This window comes from Xyrauchen texanus, chromosome 38 (genome assembly GCF_025860055.1).
Source record: "Xyrauchen texanus isolate HMW12.3.18 chromosome 38, RBS_HiC_50CHRs, whole genome shotgun sequence".
NCBI lineage: Eukaryota > Metazoa > Chordata > Actinopteri > Cypriniformes > Catostomidae > Xyrauchen > Xyrauchen texanus.
This window is the reverse complement of record NC_068313.1, coordinates 21,259,686-21,276,895: the sequence shown is the minus strand read 5'-3', so window position 1 is coordinate 21,276,895 and position 17,210 is coordinate 21,259,686. Positions and strand designations below refer to the sequence as shown.

Sequence of the window (17,210 nt, the reverse complement as noted above, 5' to 3'; positions counted from 1 at the left end):
CATATGAAACTATAACTATACACATTTTGTTACTTTTAATCATGTAAAATCGTGAAACAAATTTGTAAAGGTGATGTGTAATGAAAAAAATGATTAGTGCATAGCAGAGTGTTGCTCTTTTCCTCCTCTGTGCTGTTTGGTATGTCATGACTACCTACTGTTTGAGAGTTTCGACTTGACTTCATAATGCTTTAAAATAGAAAAGTCTCACTAGAAGATTTGAGGTCTGCAGTCCACAATCTCGAGGGAAGACAGTTTGTTGCACGTGCGCGCCAGAGAGCAAAGTAGGCTATATCATGATTGCGAGCTGGTTCCGTTACACTAGTGCGAAAGTGCAGATAAGAAGCCTTTAGCTGTTTGCGAGATTATCATTAAATCTGCATCGGCAGTCCTAAATAGGCTATCACTTGTGCGGCCGCCAAAATATCTTTTATAAATATTAAAAGATATTACAACCTTTTGGCACATAATATGTCCTGGAAATTTGTGCCTTGAAAAGAATGGGAACCCTGATTAGGATGAAAAAAATATATGAAAAAATAAATATAAAATGTACATGTGCATGTGCTGCCTGCTTAAATGAATGTCCTGGAAATTTGTGCCTTGAAAAGAGTGGGAACCCTGATTATGTTGTGTGCCCACTCTGGGCAGTGACCCACCACAATTTTATAACATGGGGAATTCCCACCTAAGTTTATTTGCTTAGTAATTCTTCTTCCATAAGTTTTTCCACACTGAACAAAGCTAACATTTTTGTCTTTAGAGTCACTATCGGATTGGGGTGTAACGTTTTATAGTGGCACGATACATCGCGGTTTTAAATGTGACTATGCGCATTGTGGAGATGGGACTTTTTTGGTATTTATTTATTTTGTTATTATTTTAGTGTGTGTTCTATCCAAAATGCATGACACAAACCTACATAACGTGGACACACTACTGGAAATTGCTTCTTTGCACACAAGGAGCTCTAAAATATGATTGTTCACTAACAGCCACAGGTGATGTAAGATGAGTTTGGTTTGGAATATATTGCACAAGTCGCTTGGTCCACTTTTATGGGGTTTTTTGGTCATTTTGGAACTTCCCAGCCCTCATGTATTTTAATTGGGGCTATATGGAAAAGAGTGGCCTAGGATATTTGTCAAAAAATTCACCTGTTCTGTTCTATGGAAAATATAGTCTTACAATGACATTTGGAACGATATGAAGAATTTTCCTTTTTAGGCAAACTATTCCTTTAACTGCAGAATTTAAAAGAACAATTTTAAATGAAACCAAGCGTCCAACCTTAAGTGTGCATTTTTGGGATTTTCTTTCCCACATTTTTGTTTTTAAAATGTGTCTCTTAAATACTCAAGAAAATGGTCATCATGTTTTTTGAACTATAGCTAAGACTGAGTACCACTGTACTAGTTTCATCTCTTTCTTTAGTTTGACATCTATCTGTCAAATCGAATTTAGGACGGGCCAGGTGGAGCCTAATACCAGAACAGTCAGATCCAGTGCTCACTCACACTCCATTTTGTTTGGAGAAAAAAAACAGACATAAAGAGAGGTCATGAAAACACCAGCTGCTGTACTACAACACTATCAGAGTCATTGTCAGCCCCTGTGTGGTTCTGACCCCAAAGCACCCATCCTTTGATCACAACATAGTGGCTCTGCTTTAATAAATTACACTGCAGTGGCAAGTGTTGCATTCCTTTATTGGAAATGTGCCTCACTACTTGGACGTCTGAGTTCCTGGAGTGGCATTTCAAAGTCAGTTCCGTTCTCTCAGAAAAGTATTTTGGAAAAATATCTAATTTGCAGAGAGCAGTATGTTTTTGTGGTGTGATTGGGAGTAGGGGTGGGCACGAGTACTCGAGTTCTCAGGTTCTCGGATGTGGCAGCAATGATCGATTATGAAAAGATGATCGATGGTGATCAAGCATGATGTAACTTCTCAGTTCCAAATTCAGTGACAATAATCTGACAACTGAACACAAACGTGTCAAAGCGGGAGCTTATTTGTAATTTTGAGTGATTACGTTGTGATTTTGAGGGGTACATTGATTGTCAGAGATGTCCCATAACAACCAAAACTGATTTGACTCCGCAATGCTATCGTTACGATAATCAAAAGAGTGTAATTAATCATGTTTTGAATGCCTGTCTCTGCAAAACGTTTGCTAAACATGTTTTATTATCATTTAATGCAAGAACTTTTGACTCGTTAATAATTTGATTTAATAAAAGTAAATGTTTTTCACTGAATGTAAACCTCCCCGCCCTGGGTGTCAAAATGTGTGCGTGACGTAATGCACACTTGCATCTGGACGTATGGGAGTTGAAGATTTACACACAAATTTCCAAGTTAGAAGTCCAACATTAAGTGTCATTCTGTTGCACTTTGCCCAGGTGAAAAGTGGAAATTTCGAGACTCCGGGTTGAATGGAACGCTTCATGAATCATCACAGCAACAACTAAGGCTGTCACAATTATGAAATTTGGCTGACGATTAATTGTCAAACAAATAATTATGATTATGATAATTAATTGTCTTTTAGGGCTGTGATGATGAATTGTCTCATTAAGGGTTTTCACAATTAATTGTCATATAAAGTGTAATGTTTTTTTAGGTGCTTTTTGCATGTGTTCTTCACACACCTAAAGAAGTCATTTTTACATATTTAACTTCAAGTATATAAATCAAATAATGAAATAGGAATAATCTATGATTTCCTTTTTTAAGGCTTTAAAAACTTATAAATGACATGACAATAATGTTTTAAATATCAAAATATTTGTTAATACTTAAAATATGTCTCTCTTTTTGGTCAACTTCCGTTGTGGTCATTTTTACATTTACACTGTTATTTTATTAACTCATATTTTTTCATTTTTTTTAAATAAAATTGTATATGTTTTATGTTTTCAAAATATTATGCTATAGTAAAATATTTATTTCCTTATTACTTCTCGTCCGCCCATTATTTTAATGCTCTGATTAAACCGAGCCCTTATTTGTCACGAAGCAAAACCTTTGAGATTCCATAGATTTTTCATTAACACAATTGTTTAAAGTGGAAAAAAAAAAAAAAAAAAAGCGGTTTGCGTTCATTTTCACAGTTTATACTTGTTTGTTTATATTTTCGCGGGCATTTGGTGCAAACCTCTGCTGAAAGGGTGCGCATGAGAGCTCTTCACACGCACTCTAAAGGACAAGAGCTGTTTGAAGTCCCTGGCTCACTGATGCTCGGAGTTCAACTGAATGACACAAATGTGCGTTCATGGCATTTATACAGTATTCGCTTGTTTTATAAATGTGATCGGGCTGGGCGATAAAACGATATCAATATTTATCGCGCAAAAAAACTTCACGATATCGCCGATAAGCTTTTGAGTAATTTTCGATATTTAGCCTGTGTTCTACATCTAGACATGCATGTAGCTAAAAACGCTAGCAGTTTGGCTTTCTTGTCGTATGTTTCCACTTTCAATTCCTTCCTGTGGAAGCCGAGCGTCAAGCTTGCGAGGTGGATTGTAAATTTGACAGCAGCGCGGGGCAAGCGGTTGTGCGGATTTCTTCCGAGTCAGTGGAAACGCAGCCTCAGCCTGTATGAAGTTGCTATTGCCCCCGCTACGCAGGTCACCACATTCCGGATCCGGACCCCAGATTGATTCTATCTTGACTGCAGGACATCATGATGACAAAACAACAGTGCCGGTTACATCATATCTGATCTTTCTGCCCTGTATTCTTGAATATTTTTCTCTAGCACTGAAACAGGCTTCGTGCTTGTCTGGGCCCCCAATGCAGTTTTGTTAAGACTATTTTGAGTTTTTAGGATTTTGTTTTCTCTTCTTTTTTTGGAAATTGAAAACAATGTGAAAAGAGCAAATGTGATTTGAATATCGTGATAAATATCGATATCTAATGATATGAAAAAGAATATTGTTATAATATTTTTTGCCATATTGCCCAGCCCTAAAATGTGATTAGAATTTGAACGATCGCGTTGTCTGAAGTAACGACTCGGTTACTAACGTAACCTCGGTTCCCTGAGAGGAGGGAACGAGTATTGCGTAAGTAGCTTACGCTATGGGAAAACTCCGTTTCTCGAGAAATATTGAAGTCTTTATGTAAAACGCATTGCAGCTGCACAGCAGACAGCAATGAGCGAGGCAGCTCGGTCATTGGCTGTGCTGCGGCAACTTGCTCGAACCAATGACGGGGCGACTCAACGCGCGACCAATGGGCGCGCGCTTCGCGCTCGCGCGCTCAGAGCCCGCCAAGATGGGCGTGGCTTAGGGCTATATATTAGGCGCCTCGTCATGAGAGTTCTTTAGGTTCAATCGACTGAAGTGAACTGACCAAGCACAAGCATGGCAGCTTACGCAATACTCGTTCCCTCCTCTCAGGGAACCGAGGTTACGTTAGTAACCGAGTCGTTCCCTCTCGAGAGGTCTCTCCTATTGCGTAAGTAGCTTACGCTATGGGAACACCATGCAAAACGCCGTGCGTGCTGACTTCGCTCTTTAAAGCCAGAGGCAGATGCCTGAGCCTTAAAGCAAAGTGATTATTCAACAAGCCGGCCAACGGCGAGCTATATAATGGAGTAATACAGAGCGCCTTTGCCCCAAGGTGGTCCATGGTGGGGCACTCGTTGTAAAACCACAAGCACATATCTTATGTACTGATTTTTCTATGTACTGATATGCATGAAAAAGCCTCTAAGTCAGTCAGAGACGGACCTTATAAGGGAGGAGATAATGCTCAGCATATACATACCCTAGTCCATTCTATAGTCAGGCTGATAGAATGTTGGAATGCAATGAGGGGACCTGTAGGTTATAAAACCTGATAAATGTCGAAGGCGAGGCCCAGCCTGCCGCTGCACAAATATCTTCAATGGGTATCCCACTCGACCACGCCCACGAGGAGGCCATGCTCCTCGTAGAGAGAGCTCTGACGCCTAAGGGGCATTGAAGGCCCTTGGCTTCATAAGCCAGCACTATAGCATCCACTATCCAGCGCGATATTCTTTGCTTTGAAACTGCGAGACCTTTAGTGCGGCCGCCAAAGCATACGAATAATTGTTCCGTCTGTCTGAACGGGGCAGAACGTTCCAAATATACTCTGAGCGCCCTGACCGGGCAGAGTAAATTAGCGTCGCTTTCGTCTGCTGGAGACGATAGCGCTGCCAGAGATATAACCTGTACTCTGAAGGGTGTAGAGAGCACTTTAGGAATATACCCGTGCTTTGGCCTAAGGACAACTCTGCAGTCGTTAGGTCCAAATTCCAGGCAAGCAGCGCTTGATGACAGCGCGTGCAGGTCGCCCACTCTCTTGACTGAGGCGAGCGCCAGCAAGAGCGCAGTTTTGAGCGAGAACTGTGTAAGGTGCACGGTTCGGAGAGGTTCGAACGGGGCACTCTTGAGTGCATCCAGGACCGTGGCCAGGTCCCAGATCGGCACCGAGGGGGGGCGAGGAGGGTTCATCCTCCTAGCGCCTCTTAGGAAACGAATGATTAGGTCGTTTTTCCCTAATGAGCGTCCCTTGTCAGGATTGTGTGACGCCGCTATGGCAGCCACATAGACTTTGAGCGTGGAGGGTGTGCGGCCAGCCTCCAGCAGCTCTTGCAAGAAGGCGAGTACACTTGGTATCTCGCACGATTTGGGGTTCAAGCTCTTGGTATCACACCAGTCACTGAACACTTTCCACTTTTGGGCATATAAGCGCCTCGTAGAGGGCGCTCGCGCCTCAGTGATGGTTCGCAAAACTCCACTGGGGAGGTTCTCGGGAACCCGTTGAGGGGCCATGCATGGAGGGCCCACAGATCGGGGTGGGGATGAAGAATCATCCCGTTGGCCTGCCTGAGGAGGTCTAGCCTCAACGGAATCGGCCATGGGGCAGATTGCATCATCTGCATCAGTTCTGGAAACCACGTCTGGTTTTTCCAGAGTGGGGCTACCAGGAGCACTGCACATTTCACTTCCCTGATCCGACTGATGACCTGAGGTAGCATCGCGATCGGGGGAAAAGCATACAAGGGGCGGCTCGGCCAGATTTGGTCGAGCGCGTCCGTGCTCTTTGAGAAGAAAAGGGGGCAGTGCGCATTTTCCCTGGAGGCGAAGAGGTCGACCTCTGCCTCGCCAAAGGTTTGCCATAACCACTGAACCGTCAGGGGGTGGAGAGACCATTCTCCTGGGAGAACCTTGTCTCTGGACAGCATGTCCGCTCCCTGGTTCAGGGCGCCTGGCACATGCGCTGCTCTCAGCGAGCGCAGGTGGTGCTGTGACCATAAGCGTGTTCGTTTTTCAGGTACGGAAGCAGGGCTCTGAGAGCCAAGGCGACTGCTTTCATTTCCAGACAGTTTATATGTAGGTGCTTTTCCGGGTTTGACCAAAAGCCGGAGACAGGCCTGCCCTCGTAAAGGGCCCCCCATCCTATTTTGGAGGCATCTGTCGTGATCATTTTTCTCCGCGTATTCACGCCCAGACTCACGCTGGTTTGATACCAGTTGACGGCTTTCCAGGGCGTCAGGGCTTTTATACAGCCGTGATTCGATCAAAAAGTGGCCCGAGCGCCACGCGTGAGTGGGGACACGGCTCTTGAGCCAGCACTGGAGAGGACGCATGTGCAACAATCCTAGCTGGAGTACAGCTGATGCCGAGGCCATGAGACCGAGCATTCTTTGAAATCGTTTGACGGGGGCGCGCGCGCCCGTTCTGAATGATGTTGCAAGGCGTCGAATAGAGAGCGTGCGCTCTGATGAGAGGCGCGCCGTCATCTGCACTGAGTCTAGCACTATTCCCAGAAAAGAGGTATTCTGGCTGGGGGATAGCACGCTCTTTGCAAAATTGATTCTCAGACCCAGGCATTCTAGACTGCTGATAATCCAAGATCTGTGCTTTGTTAACTGACCCTCTGATTGTGCTATGATTAGCCAATCATCGAGGTAATTCAGTATTCGCACTCCCCGCTGTCTCAGGGGGGAAAGTGCCGCGTCCATACATTTCGTGAATGTACGGGGGGCCAATGATAGGCCGAATGGTAGTACTGTGTACTGGTATGACTGTCCCTCGAAAGCGAATCTCAGAAAAGGCCTGTGATGAGGCACTATCGGAATGTGAAAGTAAGCGTCTTTCAAATCCACTGATAGAAACCAATCCCTTTGGGCGAACTTGCGCGAGGATATGTTTGGTTGATAACATTCTGAACGAGCGAATCATTAAAGCTTTGTTCAGATGTCTGAGATCTAGGATGGGGCGGAGGCCACCATCCTTTTTCGGGACGAGAAAATAGCGGCTGTAAAAACCCGCCTTGCTCATAGAGGGAGGAGCAGTTTCTATAGCGCCCTTCTCTATCAGTTTGAGCACCTCGGTGCGTAGAACATGTGACACATCTTTCCCCACTTTCGTCTCGGCCACCGCTGAAAAGCGGGGTGGTCTGCGAACGAACTGAAGTGAGTATCCGTGTTTTATTATGTTCAAAACCCATTTCGGCATGTCAGGGATTTTTTCCCAGGCTTTTGCTCGCACAGATATGGGCTGAATGCCGGCTGGGGGCGTGTCGCAGTGACGTATGGGCCCCACCGGCAAATTGCCTTGTGCTAACACTGAGTTTACAGCTCTCAGAGGCGCAGGTGCGCGCTGAGCAGCCGTGTTGAGTGCCGAGTTCAGGGGTGCGTGTGAGAGTACAGGCACGCGCGCTGTCTCCGAAATGCTTGCAGCATGAGTCGGAGAAATGCTTGAAACTGTATGGACAGAGTTTTCGGGTGGGGGTGCATACATCGGAATAGGCACGTGCGCCACATTCATAAAGCTTCCCGCTCTTAGCGGGGAGTCTCTTGGCTTGTGCATCGCATCTGTGATGCTTGCGGCATGAGACAGAGAGCTGTTTGAAACTGTATGGGCAGCGCTTATGGGTGGGGGTGCATATACTGTAATAGGCACGTGCACCACTTTCATAAAGTCTTCCGCTTGCGGCGGGGTTTTTTTGGCTATGCATACAGTGTTTGTGTGTAGGGGTGCATGCAGGACAGCAGGCACGCACGCTACATTTATAGTATTTCCCGCTTTTACTGGGGAAGTGTTTATAACTGTGGGAACAGTGCTTGTGTGTAGTGGTGCATACATGACAATAGGCACACGATCTACATTTATGGGACGTCCAGCTTGAGCTGGGGAAGTATTTGGCACTGTTTGGACAGTATTGATATGTGGGAATGCGCACTTTAGTGTGGACATATGAACCCTTAGTGACACAGGCAGAAAATGACCCTTTTCGTGATTGCAGGTGAGCAAGTTCTGTGACTGGCCCATTGACTGCTGTACAGACATTTTCAGCCGCCTGTAAGGGGACTGGGTAATGTTTTACATGTTTTAGAGAGAGTGGTCCGGCCTTTGCGAGACACGTACTCTCTCTTTTTCTTCCTATTGCTAGGAAGACGCCGAGGGCGTCATTGCTCAGGCGGCTTTCTTCGGCCAGCGGAATGCGAGCGGCGTCGAGCGTCTGTTTCAGGTCTGCTCTTTGGCTGGGAGACGGGAGGCGCCGCCCTGGCTCGCTGCTGCTGCTGAGGTGGTCTCTGGTGAGACGAGCTGGAGCGCTTGGGCAGGAAGTGACGCATAGCCTGCGAATCCTTCTGGGCCTCAGTAAAGCGTTCAGCGAATTCTTTTACCGCCGGTCCGACCATGCCGCTTGGAGCGATAGGCGCGTCAAGGAATGGCGCCTTATCCGCGTCCTTCATCTCCGTTAGCGTCAGCCACAGATGGCGCTCAAGGACAGTCAAGTTAGCCATGGCCCGGCCGATGGATTGGGCGGTGGCCTTCGTGGCTCGCAGGGCTACGTCAGTGGCGCTGCGCAGGACCTTGAAAGCCTCAGGTTCAGGTCCAGACTCGTCCATGGTGCGGAGAAGTTTGGCCTGATAAACTTGTAAAACCGCCATTTGTATGAAGCGCTGACGCAGCTTGGCCGGCGGCGGCGTATGCGCGACCGGCGAGAGCTGAGGTGGATCTGCAGGGCTTCGAGGGATGAGAAGCTTTGGCTTTCCATCCAGCGGTGGAGGGTGGGCACAGATGGTTGGCCACAGCCTCCTCGAGGGGCGGAGTTCCCTCGTAGCTTCTTTCTCTCGCGCCGTCCACTGAGGAGAGCGAGGAAGAAAAAGAAGGCTTCAGGCGAGCAGAGTACGGGGCTTTCCACGACTTCGTGAGTTCGTCGTGAACTTCGGGGAAGAAAGGAGAGGGTCTCTGTCGAGGGGCCTGCCGGCGCCCCTGCAGGAACCACTCGTCCAGCCGGCTGTTGGCGGGTTCTTCCGGAGAAGACCAGTCGAGCCCGAGGTCTTCCACGGCCTTGGACAGGATGCGGACTATATCAGAGTCCATGCTGGTGCTCGTGTCCGCTGATGTCGATGGCGCGGGGTCGAAAGCCGAGCCCGGCCAGTCGTCGGATGCAGCGTCAATAGAGAGGCTGTCATCTTTTTCATCGTCGTCCCCTGACGCGCTGAACGAGACGAGACCCACCGCTCTGTTGGAGGGGTGCTGGTCCGCCTTCGTGAAATGGACTGGCGGCGGGGAGATCTCTGGTAGCAGTGAAGCACGTGGGGACTGGGCCGGCGTGACGTCACTGAAGTCTACGTGCTCTGGCAGCCTCTGTGAGCGGCGCTTTTTCTTGCGCGGCTCGAACGGAGGGGGCGGCAGCACGGTGGAAGCAGGCTCGTTTGCGGCGAAAGCGGCAAAGCGAGCGCGCAGCTCGGCGAGGCCCAGGGAGTCACATTCGGGGCATCCGCCCTGAACGAGAGCAGCTTCTGCATGGTCCGGTCCCAGGCAGCGAGTGCAAATGATGTGACGATCCCCGTCAGGAAGAGGGCCTCTGCACGAGGCGCAGGCTGAAGGCATTTCCAACAACGCCTCAGTTTCCAAAAACTTCCTCTTTTACTTAATCAAAAAAGCGTCACAGAGGCGTGCGCTTGCAGTAAAAGGATATAGCGATGCGCGCTGGATGGCGTAGCAGAATGCTTCGAAGGCGGCTGAAGGCGCCGGCGTCCTCATAGCGGTCCTGCTGTAGGCTTTTCGACGGCGGGCGAAAGACTCCAACAATCCGGAGGATCCAGCGAAGAGAAGGTCTTTGCTGAAGGAGATTAAATCTAAAGAACTCTCATGACGGGGCGCCTAATATAAAGCCCTAAGCCACGCCCGTCTTGGCGGGCTCTGAGCGCCCATTGGTCGCGCGTTCAGAGTCGCCCCGTCATTGGTTCGAGCAAGTTGCCGCAGCACAGCCAATGACCAAGCTGCCTCGCTCATTGCTGTCTGCTGTGCAGCTGCAATGCGTTTTACATAAAGACTTCAATATTTCTCGAGAAACTGAGTTTTCCCATAGCGTAAGCTACTTACGCAATAGGAGAGACCTCTCGAGAGGGAACCACGGTTAGATCAAATACAGCGATCAGACGGTTATTTCATAATCACGACAGGCCTAGCAACAACAATACGGAGCATTGCGGCTTTCCCCACAGGAACAAACACTTAGACACACACACCAGGTATGTGGCAGTGGACTCAACGTGCTGAAGAAACCTATTTTCTTCAAAACTTTATAGAATGAGGTAAATTCACAATCAAACTAGGTGTGATTAGATTTGGTGTGGTGGAAATTTGTTTGCCATAAAAATATTTTAGACTTTGATTTCATTTAGTTGCATCAGACTTGGTCTGTGAACAGGTCTTTTAGACATTCAGGTGTCATAAAAATCTCTACTGGGGATAAAACAATTAAGCTCTTTTTGTAGTTCTCTTTATTACGTCCTCACATCCTTTAAAGCTTTTTGACAACTCCTTCTTGTGTTCACAGTCACTGATGTGGAGCTTAAACGTTTGCGAGATGCCTTCAAGAGGACCAGTGGCCTGTCCGTCTATATGACCCAGCAATGCTTTTACAAGGAAGTACTAGGCGATGGAGTTCCACCAAAGGTTGCAGAGGTGAGCAACCTAAGCATCATAAAAGTACATTTTAGCATCCTGATCTCTCTCTCTCTCTTTCTTTCTTTCTTTCTTAATTTGGCTTTAATACAATAGCAGCCCTGGTACCTCAGATTGTTTATGAAATTACACAGAAAATGATTTGATTGAAGAAGATAAGATTTGTTTTTTGTTTTTCACAAAAATGCAATTTTATTTTTGGTTAAATAAATTGCATCACAACAGAGCTTAACAGCATGAATGAAACCATGAATGGAAAAAAATAATCGAATTACCTGTGACTCAAGACTACTTGCGTTTGTGATATTGCTTACAGATGATGTTCATAATAATGCGTGCGTGCGTGAATCATATGACTGCAGAGCTGCACCTCTTGTTCATTCTGTTGCATGCGGCGCATGTGAGGTTAATTCGATTAAATTACATACTTCTGCTGTTTAATGATCACACTTGGCCATATCCAGAGGTTTTTGTTTTAGTGAAAACTTTGTAACTAAGTTAAATTGAAAGGAGGATCCCTCTCGATGCCTTGATTAGCCTGATTAGGGGCCGAGTGTGCATCATCATGACCCGGCCCCGCCCTCCGCCCTGTCACAACCGCGTTCGTTTGTTTGTTGTTTTTCTTAAAATAAAGTTTATTTTACTCATTAGGACCAATGGTGCATTTTCTTAATCATATTCATTTGTGCTTAGATGACATCCCTTAATAGGCAGAGGCCTGCTGCATGTAATTAAATCTAAAATAAATCATTTAAAAATGCTACTTAATAAAATCTAGACAGTCTAGATATTCATATAACAGCATGCAGTTGCTGATAAGGTGTTTTATGTGGCTGCCGTTTGACAAGGCTATTTCCCTTTTCGTATGTAGTTCTGTTTTGGTTGTCCTAAATACCCACAATCATGTGGTTTCCAATTTGTAAACCGGAGTAGTACTTGCTGAATGGACGGGGCTTTTTGGTAACAGACACACACATTTGTCCACATCCTAAATTCTGACATTTGGAGTCTTCCCCTTGACCTGACCTCCTCTATAACAGTTCTCCCTGGCATTTTAGGGTGGTTTCACATATAATACGTTTTAAGTTATTATAAACCCAGTTCAGTTAAAGTGAACCAGAAAGGGAACCAGCCGCAAATGACCTCAGTGCTATTGGTGTTCACAATGTAAGTGGACTTAACAGAGGACCCAGTTTCTTTTTTGGTGGTGGTCTCAGACCCCTTGATGTTCACACCACAGCTCCTTAAGAACTCAGACCCCATTGCAGCTAGGGCTGTCATGATTATGAAATTTGGCTGACAATAATTTATTCATACATGTCATACTTCTTAAGGTTCACATATGCTTATTACAGATAGGCCTACACCTTAAGTAGTAATGTATTGATGTTTAACTTGAAAAAAAATAAATAGGGCTATTTGTTTACTTTTAAGGCTTTAAAGAATAATACATTTTCATAAACAATTATTGCACATTGATAGAATTACATGTTGAATTACAAAATTCTTGTAATAGAATTACAAAAGTGATATTTTATGTTATATAATTTATGAAACCCAGACAACACCACCAATTATATTACATTATGCAATAGTAATAATGTATACTACGTTTCTGTCCTAAATTCTTCACTCTCTCACATTATATTAAGGCTTTCCAATAAAACCTACAAGCCCTTATTTCGCATGAAGGAAATCGTTTGAAATTCTGTGCATTTGAAAATATGTTTCTTTGTCTATCATCCCGAGAGTAATGGAGAAAGCAAGCATCTCCTCCTGCATATCATTTACATTGTGTCTACGAGCCAAGAACATTTGCCATTGTGCAAAAAAAAAAAAGTTAAACTATAAATATCCTCACTTGTACATGTATATTCGTGTGAGTTTGGAGTGAACCTCAGTAGAAGGTATGCCCATCAGAGCACTTTAAAGTGGTTCATCTTAACGCACTACGCTGCTCTGCTCTGAATGCGGCCGGTCCATTCATTTTAGGTGCTCAAATAATAAAACAAGAATGGAATATGACACACAAAAACATGTCTGTTTGCATTCGGGTCCTTTTAGTGGGGTCTGACAAACTAGGTGTGAAAATGCCTTGGTATCAATTAAAAAGTTCTTAAATCTGCTGGAGGCCTTTTTACAGGGCTTCACTCTAGTCATAAATTCTTTTGTCAGTTATTGTTATTAACTTTCCGTCATGGCTGCAATCCAAAGAAATTCTTTCAACAGAATAAAAATGCCACTGATCCAAGAAAAACAGAAAGAGAAAGCGATTTACATAGTTATGGTTGTATTTTTTTGGTCTTTTCCCACAGCCTTGTTGTAATAGCAATCCTTTATCTTGCTGAGCAGCTTGTAATGCTTTTATCGAGTGGATCTTCTTCTGTAACGATCCTTCAAACGTATCTCTGAGCACTCCGCACATTCTCATCTCCATTTCTAATGTCGCTTAGCACACAGTGCTGGTTAACAGGCAATTTCAGCAAAGGAGTTGAGGTTTCCTTCCTGATGTAACATTTTCACCTCTCACTGCGTTAACACCATTTTTCAGGATTCAGAGTTGTACTGCGCTCGACCCTTCCTAATAGGATTGCATAGATACACATTTTTTGTGCCAATACAACATTATCTAGAACAACATCTGCCGATACAAGTAGTTTGGTGGTCCTGCTTTTTTTTTTTTTTTTTTATACTGCCTTGTTTAAAATCACTGATAATTACACAACTTCAATATTAACTTTATTCTCTGTCTTCCATGAATCAGAAAACTGATTTCATTTTTTTTTTTCATTATTAAAAAAATTGAAACGAAGTACATTATTAACTTGCATAAACTGAATTCTGAATAGCTTCTTGTTAAGCACATATTACATTATTTTCTAATTATATTTCCTTTTAACTCCCATTAACTGAATTATGAAGCTTATCCCTTTTTAGCTGAGCCACCCTCCACTATATCTTTAACAAACTTGTCATATCGCCTGCTATTGAGCTTTAAGGTAAAATTAGTTGTGAAGGCTGAAGTGTGTTTGTTTTGAGTGACCCGTCTAGATGCTACACAACAACATTGACTCAACCAATGGCGTGAGTTGAAATTTATTTGAAGGATAGCCCCTTGAGATGTACCATCTCGTTTTCGAGGGGGTCCTAGGAACAAACATGAATACAGACAACGGGTTACATTATATATCACATAATACTTCACATTCATACCAACATTTAGCTCTCCATAACTATCTCCTCACATACAAGCCCTCTAAGTACATTGATACATTAAGTATACAATTATCACACATAACATAGCATGCAGGTTCAGTACCATAGAAAATAATGAAGTTCACATGATAATTGGAGATGGGTGTACTCAAATGCAAGAGCATATATTCTGCAAATGATCATGTAGTAATGGCCTAAAGAAATTAAACGAGGTAATGGATCTAAGTACACTTGGTAAATTATTCCAATCTGAAGGAGCTTTAAATTTGAATGCCCGACGACCTACTTCTTTATTAAATTTAGGAGCTGATCTCAGCTAGCAGCCAGCCAACACCTTGCACTGATCTTTAGTGCCCTGCTTCATTAAATCCCTCGCAGAATTGCACACTTCTTTATCTCCCACTTCCTGTCAGCACACGTGTTAGCCTCTGACATGCTCCAGTTGATCATTACCTCCACCTTCAGTCGCTCAGTGTTTTTATTACATCAAAGGGCAATGATTACATGTTACAGAAGCATGCTATGTCATTCATTATGAAAGAAACTCTGAGCCACTTTCAAAAAGAATAGCTTCTGTTGATGTTTATTCTGTCTAGCTGGTGTTACTTTGTCACTTTGTTCAATTTATGTCCAGAAATTCATGCACTTCATTTTACCGTGTGTGTTAAAGTAAACTGTTTTGTAACAAAGAAGTGAAATGGGTGCTGTAACCATGTTATGGAACCATGAAGTGTTGTTAGTGTACAGTACACAGTATCACCCATCTTATGATACACGCTTTGATAAAGTGACATACATATGTGAATTCTGTCGATTAGAAATGAATGGGTGCACACCAAGCTATATCCACCCAGCAAAAACAATTCAGAGAATGATTTAGATGTTGTTATTATATTTAGCTAAATATGCCATATGTTAACCTGGAAGATTTGTGTGCAGATTGCGACATAATGGCAAGTTGTGCATTCCAGTCGAATACTAACAGCTCCAAGCGTCAGCCAGAGCTCTGAATCCTCTCTGCCCTGTTGCCAAAACTGCAGCCAGCTTTATTAAAACAAATCCAAATGGTAGTTGAGCTGTGGAGATGGATGTATTTTCTCCCCAATTTGGAATGCCCAATCGCCAATGCACTCTAAGTCCTCATGGTGGCATAATGGCCGACCTCAATCCGGGTGGCAAAGGACAAATCTCAGTTGCCTCTGCGTCTGAGACCATCAATCCGCGCATCTTCTCACTTAGCACATTATCACACTTTCACACCATTCTCCACAGCATCCATGCACAACTCACCACGCGCCCCACCGAGAGCGAACCACATTATAGTGACCACGAGGAGGTTACCCCATGTGACTCTACCCTCCCTAGCAACCAGACAAATTTGGTTGCTTAGGAGACCTGGCTGGAGTCACTCAGCACACCCTGGATTCAAACTCGCGATTCTAGGGCTGGTAGTCAGTGTCTTGGCTCACTGAGCTACCCAGGCCCCCAATGCAGTGTTTAATAAAAACAAAACTTAACTTCATTAAATGTGAAGCGTGTAACTTTTTTTGATGTCAGAATATGTTCTAATATCCCAGTTTATTGTGGGTGTCCCTTCCCTTTCTATCTAAATCTGACAAAGAGACAAATAATGGAGTAAAACCAGAGTGAACATTTGCAACAAGCTGGATTTTGAGGGAATTTTGGGGTTTTGATTCTTGCCATGTTGCTTCTGGACATGGAAGCTACACTCGCACAAGTTAACTTATTACTGTCGGAACCTCAGATAAAAGTAAGATACTCTTAATATTTATCGTTACTATAATAGTTATCAAGAGCTATCCTACCTCTTGTGCTAGATCCCTGCATACCAGTTGTTGTTAAATCCGGCAATGTTATTGGATGAGCCGATTCCTCTGCAACGTTTTCTCTCCAGTGTGTTTGTTATAGTGGTCTTGTTTATTACGACGTGAAACGTTTATCACCTTTTATTTAGTATTGCCCTTATGTTCATAGGGAATCAGAGAGTGCAAAAGGACTTGATGAGTCTGAGGGAGTGTTGGAGAAAGGATATTTGAAATTATTATTTATTTTTGTAATTTCATTTGGTGCCACTAGTAGCGCATAAAACACTCACTTCATCAAGACACCCCAGTAAATTCCAAAATGTACTGAAATTAAATGCAAGCTCATACAGTGAAATTTGAAGTTTAAGTTTGTTGTACTCTCACCTGTGAATTTGGATGATGGGTAGGTGTGTGACCAAACATCACACACTGACCTCTTGGCTCAATACAAATAATACATATTTCAAAGGTGCATGCTTTATAGTTACAGAAACGTGAGTAAATGGTATATTTGAACAATTGTGAATATAATATTTATTAAGCCATCCCAGATGTGTATAACTTTCCTTCTTCAGCAGAACCGAATTAAAGATTTTTATTAGCAGATTTCAGCTCAGTTTGTTCATACAGTGCATGTAAATGGGTGCCATCAGGCTGCTGGCTATTTGACGGTTCAAAATGCATATTTAGGCAGCATAAATGTAATCCACACAACTAATTAATGTCTTCTGTAGCAAACAGATAGGTTGGTGTAAGAATCAAATCGACTATAAATTGGTGCTTCCGCCCAGCACTGTATTTCTATTTTAAAAGAACTTCGTTCCTCTGTTGTATATACAAACTGCACACTTCCGACTTCTCGTGTGAATGCACTTATGTCACTGATGCATCGACTACTGGCAGGATTTTTTTTAATAGTTTATAAAGGCTTAATTATTGATTCATTTTTGCACACCTATCGATTTGCTTCAGAAGACACTAACTGATTATTGATTGAGTCATGTGGATTACTTTTATGCTGCCTAAATATGCCTTTTGGACTAGCAAATAGCCAGCAGCCTGATGGCACCCATTTACATACTTTTTCGGGACAAACTGAGCTGAAAGGTGCATATTAAAATCTTCACTTCAGTTCTGCTGAAGGTAAGTAAATCATGAGATGGTTTAAATTTTTGTGTGATTTATTATTTATTAAAACCAGAA

General features: G+C 43.8%; 1 protein-coding gene across 2 annotated transcripts in view; it reads left to right on the top strand.

Annotated features, from left to right (window-relative positions):
* The window catches only part of LOC127631925 (ubiquitin carboxyl-terminal hydrolase 32-like), a 93,480-nt gene that overhangs the window by 24,804 nt on the left and 51,466 nt on the right, over nucleotides 1-17,210 (top strand). For both annotated transcript variants that reach the window (XM_052110332.1, XM_052110331.1), the window contains exon 2: nucleotides 10,838-10,965. In XM_052110332.1, the coding sequence (XP_051966292.1) occupies nucleotides 10,838-10,965 (128 nt within the window). The remainder of the gene's footprint in view (nucleotides 1-10,837; nucleotides 10,966-17,210) is intronic.